Source organism: Leucoraja erinacea, chromosome 38 (assembly GCF_028641065.1).
Source record: "Leucoraja erinacea ecotype New England chromosome 38, Leri_hhj_1, whole genome shotgun sequence".
Lineage (NCBI taxonomy): Eukaryota > Metazoa > Chordata > Chondrichthyes > Rajiformes > Rajidae > Leucoraja > Leucoraja erinaceus.
In genome coordinates this window covers 4,760,256-4,770,642 of record NC_073414.1, presented here as the reverse complement: position 1 = coordinate 4,770,642, position 10,387 = coordinate 4,760,256, and the positions used below count along the sequence as shown (strand labels likewise).

Here is a 10,387-nt window from a genome sequence, read left to right as displayed (position 1 = left end):
CATTAAATAGATTATGATCGTCTAGTACGGCAGGCAATCCTGTTGAAACATGTAGCTGGATTTATCTTTACGCAATGAAGTACATTTGAAGTGTTGCATATGGCATCCTGCCATAAAGGATACATACCCAAAGCCAATTTTCACACGGGCATTTGCAAGGGGTAAGTCCCTCTCTGCTGCTGCTGCTGCACTCCTGCCCTTCAACCATGTTCTGACCCAGACACAATACTCCATGAATTTACCCCCCTATCACTTGCCAGACTTTGTACCATGTTCTCTCTCTCCCCTCCAACCCTCTTTTCCAGTTTTCTACCTGCTCCTACCATCAGTCTGAAGAAGGGTCCCAGCCTGAAATATTACTCCAGCATTTTGTGCCTATCTTTGAATTACTCCAGCACTTTGTGTTTTACCGACGTCCCTTGTGTCTCTTGCAAATGGGTAATACATTCACGGACACAAAAACACTGTAGACTTTAGAGATACAGCACAGAAACAGGCCCTTCGGCCCACCAAGTCTGTGCCGACCAGCGATCACCCGGCACCGTAACACTATCCTACACACTAGGGACAATTTACAATTTTGCTTGTTTTACACAACGATCTCTGTGGGGGGAGGGGAGGGGGGTCTTTTTGCTTTGAAACCAGTTTATTATCTGTAAGAAGGAACTGCAGATGCTGGTCTAAACTGAAGATAGACTCAAAAAGCTGGAGTAATTTAGCGGGGCAGGCAGCACCTCTGGAGAGAAGGAATGGGTGACGTTTCAGAACCTGTCTGAAGAAGGGTCTCGACCCTAAACGTCACCCATTCCTTCTCTCCAAAGATATTGCCTTTCCCGCTGAGTTACTCCAGCTTTTTGAGTCTATCTTCGGTTTATTATTTCTAGCTACTTCCCCACAGCCATCAGACTATTAAACTCAACTGAAACAAAAATCTGAACTTTAATAGCCTATTGCACTTTATATGCTTATGTGCATGTGTGTGTGTGTGTGTGTGTGTATATATATTCAATGGTATATGGACACACTGATCTGTTCTGTATTCATCAGATTCAGATTCAATTTTAATTGTCATTGTCAGTGTACAGTACAGAGACAACGAAATGCATTTAGCATCTCCCTGGAAGAGCGACATAGCAAATGATTTGAATAAATAACAATAAGTGTCCGGGGGGGGTGGTGATTGGCAGTCACCGAGGTACGTTGTTGAGTAGAGTGACAGCCGCCGGAAAGAATCTGTTCCTCAACCTGCTGGTTCGGCAACGGAGAGACCTGTAGCGCCTCCCGGATGGTAGGAGGGTAAACAGTCCATGGTTGGGGTGAGAGCAGTCCTTGGCGATGCTGAGCGCCCTCCGCAGACAGCGCTTGCTTTGGACAGACTCAATGGAGGGGAGCGAGGAACTTCATGCCCACTATGTTCTGTTGTGCTGAAGCAAAGCAAGAATTTCATTGTCCTATCTGGGACACACGACAATAAACTCTCTTGAATCTTGAATCTATCTGTTGTAAAGAAGCCCCACTTGTAGCAATGCCATACTTCATCAGTTGCTGCAAGGGGTGTGTCTGCCTGGTTATCTGGAGTGGAATTTGAATGCATGTTGGGTGAGAATCGTACCAATTGTGCCACAGCTTGTCCAGTTCTCTTGGTTCTTTGTTACCGGGACTCATGAGAGGACAGTAATGGTGGTCCTTCATTCACTTAGTACCATGATTAAATGTGTAGGTGCTATAGCAAAGTTTATGAAGCATTTAGACAGGTACATGGATAGGATGAGCCAAACGCAGACAGATGGCTGGCACTAGTGTAGATGGGACATGTTGGTCGGTGTGGACAAGTTGGACCGAATGGCCTGTTTCCATGCATTATGACACTAATAGTCTATATCTTATCTCTCTACCACCACGCCCCTCCCAACATCAGTCTGAAGAAGGGTTTCGGCCCGAAACGTTGCCTATTTCCCTCGCTCCGTAGATGCTGCTGCACCCGCTGAGCTTCTCCAGCACTTTTGTCTACCTACGATTTTCCAGCATTTGCAGTTCCTTCTTAAACACTGACCCATCACCCATCCATGTTCGTTCTCCTCGGATGCTGCCTAGCCCGCTGAGTTCCTCCAGCACTTTGCGTCTTTTTCTTTGCTTCCTCTCGCGGTGATTCTAACCAGCCGCCAGCTTGGAACAAATTGGCAGCAAAGGTTGTCCTTTGCCTGTATGTCCTAGACGGTGGCGAACCTACAGACATTGTACACTTCGTGCTACGAGGCTGGTACAGGGCTGTACTTGCTGAAGCAAGCTGCTGGAAGTGGTGGAGGGGTGGGGTGGGGTGAGGTGCGCAAGCAGTCAGCAAGTCTGCTTTAATCCTTGCCAGGCGTCATTAAGATGCAGATCAGTGTGTGTGTGTGTAATCTGTGGGCTGCAGTGTACTGGTGGGTGTCTTTAGATTGCACTGAGATCTTGCTCATAATGATAAAAAATTATCTTGCAAAGAGACTGTACCTTTTTACCAAGATGCCTTCTTCTTCTTCTTGCGTATGGCGTGCACAGCTTAAAGTTGTGGGCCAACTTGTTCTCTTTGATCTTGTTTGATTGTGCACGCCAGGTTGATTGCATTTGTCGAAACAGGGCGGGCCACGTGAAGGTTGCAATCTCCCACCCCACCAAGATGCCTGAAAGATTACTGGTCCCAGTTCACTCGTTTAAATGCGATGCAAGGAACTACAGATGCTGATTTACAAAAAAAAGAGCCAATTGGATTGAATTGAATACTTTATTTCATAGCAAAAGGGTTTGAGTATAGGAGCAGGGAGGTTCTACTGCAGTTGTACAGGGTCTTGGTGAGACCACACCTGGAGTATTGTGTACAGTTTTGGTCTCTAAATCTGAGGAAAAGACATTCTTGCAATAGGGAAGGTTCACCAGACTGATTCCTGGGATGTCAGGACTTTCATATGAAGAAAGACTGGATAGACTTGACTTGTACTCGCTAGAATTTAGAAGATTGAGGGGGGATCTTATAGAAACTTACAAAATTCTTAAGGGGTTGGACAGGCTAGATGCTGGAAGATTGTTCCCGATGTTGGGGAAGTCCAGAACAAGTGGTCACAGTTTAAGGATAATGGGGAAATCCTTTAGGACGGAGATGAGAAAAACATTTTTCACACAGAGAGTGGTGAATCTCTGACACTCTCTGCCACAGAAGGTAGTTGAGGCCACAGTTCATTGGCTATATTTAAGAGGGAGTTAGATGTGGTCCTTGTGGCTAAAGGGATCAGGGGGTATGGAGAGAAGGCAGGTACAGGATACTGAGTTGGATGATCAGCCATGATCATATTGAATGGCGGTGTAGGCTCGAAGGGCCGAATGGCCTACTCCTGCACCTATTTTCTATATTTCTATGTTTATTAGCTCAATGAAATTCTTTGCTTGCATACCTGAGGTATAAAAAGAAATGAAAAAACTGTAAAGGGTGCTTACAGTTACAAATCTTCTCCCCACCCCCCACATGCCAGGGCCTCCACGACTTTCTTTCTTCCCCCCCCCCCCCCCCTCCGACACAGTGACCCCCCCACGCTGGGTCCTCCATCGTCCTTCGTTCTTCATGGCACCCCCCCCCCATGTCGTTCCCCTGTCTTCCCCTTCTACTCTCCCCCCCCCCCCACACCACACGTCGGTCCCTCCATGCCCAGGTCCTCCTTCCTTCATTCCTTCCCTCGGCAGCGTCCACTTCACTTCCGGGTGCCAGGCCTTGTCCGCTGGTCCACAAACCCCATCTCTCCAAGGATGCTGCCTGACCCGCTGAGTTGCTCCAGCTTTTTGTGCGCAGAAACATGGAAAATAGGTGCGGAACTCGGCCATTCGGCCCTTCGAGCCAGCGCCGCCATTCAATTTGATCATGGCTGATCATCCAGAATCCTGCTTTCTCCCCAGGTCCCTTGATTCCGTTAGCCTTAAAGTAAGAGTGACACACTTCACTTCACAGTCTGAAGGAGGGTCTCGACCCGAAACGTCACCTATTCCTTCGCTCCATAGATGCTGCCTCACTCGCTGAGTTTCTCCAGCATTTTTGTCTACCTTAGATTTTTCCAGCATCTGCAGTTCTTTCTTAAAAAAAGTCTCTTCACAGTATCCTATCCTCCTGTTTTGCTGCCAATCCCAAACGAAATACAAGGGTAGCAAGCCGAAACATTAGACGATTGAGAGACTTGAAGCAGAAAAATTCAGGTGTTTATGGAGGAACACGCAATATTTAAGCACTGAAGTTTCAGGTACCTTGCCAGGCAGTTCAGCAGAAGGACAAGCTCGATAGACATCATGAACATCCCTGATCCTGTACTTGCTGGCCCTGCACTCGTACATTCTCTCCTGAATCACTCACTCAACGGTGACCAGAAGAAGCACTATTCCGATCCATTACACGCACAGACAGATGTGTAGGAAGGAAGTTTAAACCGAAGATAGACACAAAATGCTGGAGTAACTCAGCGGGACAGGCAGCATCTCTGGAGAGAGGAATAGGTGACATTTAGGGTCGAGACCCTTCTTCAGACGGATCTTGTTTTCTTTCCTACACATTTCCAGTACTTTTATCTCCACTGAAGTGAAAGAATCCGGTAACCTGAAAAAACTAATAGTCAGGAGCAGTTTCCCAGAACTGGGGCAATAATTAACTCGATAATTAGCTTAACAGATGTTAATACTGTAGATCAGTATTGGAATCGAATGTGGAGAGGAGTGGCTAATCTCTCTGATGTTCACTGCATGTTTGAAATTATCTTTGCATTTTAGCAGTGAGATTCCAGGACTTAATGCTGGTGGGAGCATCCACCATATTACCTCATGTTCTGGCAGAAATGTATTAATTGCTTTGACCTGGTTACTAGCATAACTGGTTGCTAGGCCACTCGAGAAGCAACTTAAAAAAATAAATAAATCAGCATTCTTGTGTGAACTGGAATCACTGGCAGGGAATGTTCTACACAGAAGCAGGCCATGTTGCAATCATCTCCCCTGTGTTGGCAGATTTCCCACCCTGAAGGTTATCGGCAAATCCCGAGGGATTTTGTTATAATCCACAGGCCCTCATGATCTCGTTACATGCCACTTTGGAAGCTTGATTCAATTTCTACGCCCGGAACTGCCATTCCACAAGTGGGATTCTCCTGTAACTTAGCCGATGTTTTAGTGTAGAGGTAGAGCGCGGAAACAGGCCCTTCGGCCACAGTCGGCATCGACCCGCGATTGCATTAACCCTAATGCAAACATGCACACACACACGCATACACGTGTTCACTCACACGTGTCAACTGCAATTCATTGTCTCTACTGTACACTGCACAATGGCAATAAAGTTTGAATCTGAATCACTCACCTTCAGTCACTCTCACTCTCACACTCACACACACACACTCACTCACACTCACTCACTCACACTCACTCACTCGCACTCACTCACAGACTCACACGCACTCAGTCACTCACTCACACACACGCACTCAGTCACAGACTCACACACACGCACTCAGTCACTCACTCACACACACGCACTCAGTCACAGACTCACACGCACTCACACTGCCTCACCCGCTGAGTTCCTCCAGTATTTTAGACAATAGGTGCAGGAGGAGGCCATTTGGCCCTTCGAGCCAGCGCCGCCATTCAATGTGATCATGGCTGATCATCCCCAATCAGTACCCCGTTCCTGCCTTCTCCCCATATCCCCTGACTCCGCTATCTTTAAGAGCCCTTTCTAGCTCTGTCTTGAAAGCATCCAGAGAACCGGCCTCCACTGCCCTCTGAGGCAGAGAATTCCACAGACTCACCACTCTCTGTGATTTTGTGTCTACCTTCGATTTTACCAGCATCTGCGGTTCTTTCTTAAACACCGTTACAGCAGCTCTGCGTTGGCCATAAGGCATTGTGCACCTACCTCCAAGTGTATGTTGTCATGTAGGGTTTTAATCAAATTTCCATGACTTTCCATCCACTGCTGAATGAAGTAGGGAAAGCTTCGACCAGTGCCAGCGTTATTCCCAATCCAGTCGTCATTCAGAATAAGTACGCTTCCTAAGTTTCCTGGAATAGACTCCTATCAAAATTTAATCACCCTGAGGAGAGACGGCAGAGTTGTTGGGAGATGATCTTAAGTGCTCAAGTCTAATGGATTGAAACGGATTGCATAGCTCTCCAATGGCTGGGACAGGCAGGCACAGTGAGAGGCTGAGGTTCAGCAAAGCATCAATACCCCCCAGCATCCCAATGCCTTTCCACTGGTCGCTTGCATCGTACAGGGCTTTGCCCTTCTAGAATAAGCATTATTATATGGGCGGCAACAGTAGTGTTGCTGCCTTGCAGTGCCAGAGACCCGGGTTTAATCCTGACCATGGCTGTTCACTGTACAGAGGTTGTATGTTTAGTTTTAGTTCAGAGATACAGCATGGAAACATGCCCCTTCGTCCCACCGGATCCGCGCCGACCAGCGATCCCCGCACACTAACACTATCCTACACCCACTAGGGACAATTTTTACATTTACCAAAACAATTAACCTACAAACCTGCACGTCTTTAGAGTGCGGGAGGAAACTGAAGTTCGCGGAGAAAACCCACGCAGGTCACGGGGAGAACGTACAAACTGGGTACAGACAGCACCCGTAGTCGGGATGGAACCTGGGTTTCTGGCGCTGTCTCATGCTTTCTTTCTCTCCCTTTATTCTAACGTGCGGTCTCTTAGATCCAACGCTATGTGTTTATCCCCACAATGTTTCAACCTTGTCTCCCTTTCTCCCTTCAAACATCCCGTGCTCTGTCTAAACCCGCTGAACTCACTGGAACTGTGCAACATCTTAAAATAATATTGTGTGTTTGGTTTATTATTACGAATAATGTTAATCTGACAAGCGACGCTGCCCCAGCTGAGGGTTGGAGCAAGCAGCCAACAGCTAGGATGCAGCACCCATGGTCAATAGACTATATTGAATATTTATTACTTGTCATTTGAACCTCAATGAGGCTCAAACGAAACTTAGTTTCCACAGCCATACAAACAGAGACAATTCCTACAATAGGTGCAGGAGTAGGCCATTCGGCCCTTCGAGCCACCACCGCCATTCAATATGATCATGGCTGATCATCCCCAATCAGTACCCCGTTCCTGCCTTCTCCCCATATCCCCTGACTCCGCTATCTTTAAGAGCCCTATCTAGTTCTCTCTTGAAAGCATCCAGAGAACCCGCCTCCACCGCCCTCTGAGGCAGAGAATTCCACAGACTCACCACTCTCTGTGAGAAAAAGTGTTTCCTCGACTCCGTTCTAAATGGCTTACTCCTTATTCTTAAACTGTGTGTGTGGCCCCTGGTTCTGGACTCCCCCAACATCGGGAACATGTTTCCTGCCTCTAGCGTGTCCAAGCCCTTAACAATCTTGTATGTTTCAATGAGATCCCCTCCCATCCTTCTAAACTCCAGAGTGTACAAGCCCAGCTGCTCCATTCTCTCAGGCCCTCCTCGGTCAGTCATGAACAAGGTGGGCCTACGAGGGATAATGTCCAAAGGTCCGGAAAATCCTCTGGTCCAACACCACCCAAGTCCTAATGGTGCCAGATTATTGGCAGTCTACTATACGCAGCTGACTGGTATAGAGAGATTGTCGCAGCCTTAGCGCTTTTAACATACAACCTGTGGCTGTGTTTAATCAGCTTGCATAGGTTAACAATTCCCTCTAGGGTGGAGGATGAGGATATGTAAACAACAGCCACCTGATGTAGGTGTAGGAAGGGTGAGGCACCTGACATTGTCACCTCTTTGAAACGTGTAGTTTAATTTAGAGATACAGCGCGGAAACAGGCCACTCGGCCCACCGGGTCCGTGCCGACCAGCGATTCCCGCACATTAACACAATCCTACACCCACTAGGGACAATTAAAAAAAAAAATTTAATTACATTTACCAAGCCAAAGGTCCTTTGGAGCGGGGTACTGATTGGGGATGATCAGCCATGATCACATTGAATGGCGGTGCTGGCTCGAAGGGCCGAATGGCCTACTCCTGCACCTACAAACCTGCACGTCTTTGGAGTGTGGGAGGAAACCGAAGATCTCGGAGGAATCCCACGCAGGTCACGGGGAGAACGTGCAAACTCCGTACAGGCAGCACCCGTAGTCGGGATGGAACCCGGGTGTCCAGGCGCTGCATTCGCTGTAAGGCAGCAACTCTACCGCTGCGCCATCGTGTACGCCTGGAAACTAGCCCTTCAGCTCAACCTGTCCACGCCGACCAACGTGCCCCTGTTTAGCCCACATCCCTCTAAACCTTTCCTATCCATGTCTTTATACTGTTGCTGTTGTACGTGTCTCAACAACCTTCTCTGATGATGGGCCGCGAACCAAAACGTCCTCTCTCCATGTCCTTCCAAGATGCTTGAGAAGGAACTGCAGATGCTGGAAAATCGAAGGTAGACTAAAAGTGCTGGAGGAACTCAGCGGGTGCAGCAGCATCTATGGAGCGAAGGAAATAGGCAACGTTTCGTCCCGAAACCCTTCAGGAAGGAAATAGGTAACGTTTCGGGCCGAAAACCGGAAGGGTTTCGGCCCGAAACGTTGCCTATTTCCTTCGCTCCATAGATGCTGCTGCACCCGCTGAGTTTCTCCAGCACTTTTGTCTACCTTCCAAGATGCTGCCTGACCCGCTGAGTTACTCAGTCACTATGTGTTTTACATAGAATAGCTTCCTTGCAAGGTGCCTGCCAAGCCCCAGAAATGCACCCCGTTGATGCCAACAGGCGGACGTTAGAATAGACTGAGATGTGAGTTACTTTAAATGTGTTTTTCTCTTGCATCCTGAGGGTGCAAGTTCATTCCACTGTACCCTTTACTCTATTGATTCTGTTCTTCTTTCTCTCACAGATTTCCTGTTTAAATTCCTGGTTATCGGCAGCGCGGGAACAGGGAAGTCATGTCTTCTTCATCAATTCATTGAAAACAAATGTAAGTCTGACATTTAAATGGTGCTTGCTTCTTGTTGCTGGAGCCTAGCCAGATTGCGTTCACCGCAGGCCCTTGCCATGAGATGGCCCAGTTTAGTTTAGTTTAGAGGAACAGCACGGAAACAGGCCCTTCGGCCCAGAGTCCGCACCGACCAGCCATTCCCCCGCACATTACTACCCTACACCTGCCAGGGAGATTTTTTATACCATTTATTGACATTTATACCAAGCCAATTAATCTACAAACCTGCACGTCTTGGGAGTGTGGATGGAAACCAAAGATCTCGGGGGGGGAAAAAACCCACGCAGGTCACGGGGAGAACGTACAAACTGGGTACAGACAGCACCCGTAGTCGGAATCGAACCTGCGTTTCTGGCCTGTCTCATGGTTTTCACCTTTTATTCCAATGCACAGTCTCTTAGATCCAGCTCTTAGGGCTAAAGGAATCATGGGGTATGGGGAAAATCCAGGAACGGGGTACCGATTTTAGATGATCAGCCGTGATCACATTGAATAGGGGTGCTGGCTCGAAGGGCCGAATGGCCTACTCCTGCACCTATATTTCTATGTTTCTCAGATTCACGGAATTTTTTTGTCCGCATCTTCTCAGCCAACCCAGTTCAGTTGAGTTTAGTGTCACGTGTCTACCTCAAGGTAGAGTGAAAGGCTTTTTATGGAAACCCAGGAGGGCTACATTGCCAATTCACGGGCTGTAACCTTGATTGAGCCCGCTGTTAGCATGATGAGGCCCAGTTGTACGTGGACCTGCTGCTCCTCCCTGCAACCACTCATTAGTCCCTTCTGCCTTGGAGCATATCTGTAAGTAGGTGATTCCTTTGAGAGGGGATTGTTACTGAAACTAATCTTACAGTCCATTAAATGTACTTTCCACTTTGGCCCGTGAAGAGCCAACAGGAGCAGCAAACAGATCCGTTTTTCCCCTACTCTGCCTCCTGTGGTTCACTGATATTTAGTGGTTTCTGTATTCAGTGGAAGTTACCCGCCCAGTCCTCTCCCTCCCTCCCTCCCTCCCTCTCCCCCCCTCCCTCCCCTCCCTCCCTCTCTCCCTCCCTCCCTCCCTCCCTCCCTCTCTCTCCCTCCCTCCCTCTCTCTATCCCTCCCTCTCTCTCTCTCTCTCCCTCCCTCCCTCTCCCTCCCTCCCTCCCTCCCTCCCTCCCCCCCCCCCCTCCCTCTCCCTCTCTCCCTCCCTCTCTCCCCCTCTCCCTCCCTCCCCCTCCCTCCCTCCCTCCTCCCTCTCTCTCTCTCTCTCTCTCTCTCTCCCTCTCTCCCTCTCCCCTCTCTCCCTCTCTCCCTCTCTCCCTCTCTCCCTCTCTCCCTCTCTGTAGATCAGTGCATGTTCCTTTAACCATAGTGACCTCCCCACTACTAACCACTCCCCATTGTCTCCAGTATA

General features: G+C 48.5%; 1 protein-coding gene across 1 annotated transcript in view; it reads left to right on the top strand.

The window, feature by feature from the left end:
- Window positions 1-10,387, top strand: part of rab4b (RAB4B, member RAS oncogene family) — a 29,523-nt gene that overhangs the window by 8,100 nt on the left and 11,036 nt on the right. Inside the window, exon 2 of the mRNA XM_055663666.1 lies at window positions 8,893-8,973. Coding sequence (XP_055519641.1) covers window positions 8,893-8,973 — 81 coding nt within the window. The remainder of the gene's footprint in view (window positions 1-8,892; window positions 8,974-10,387) is intronic.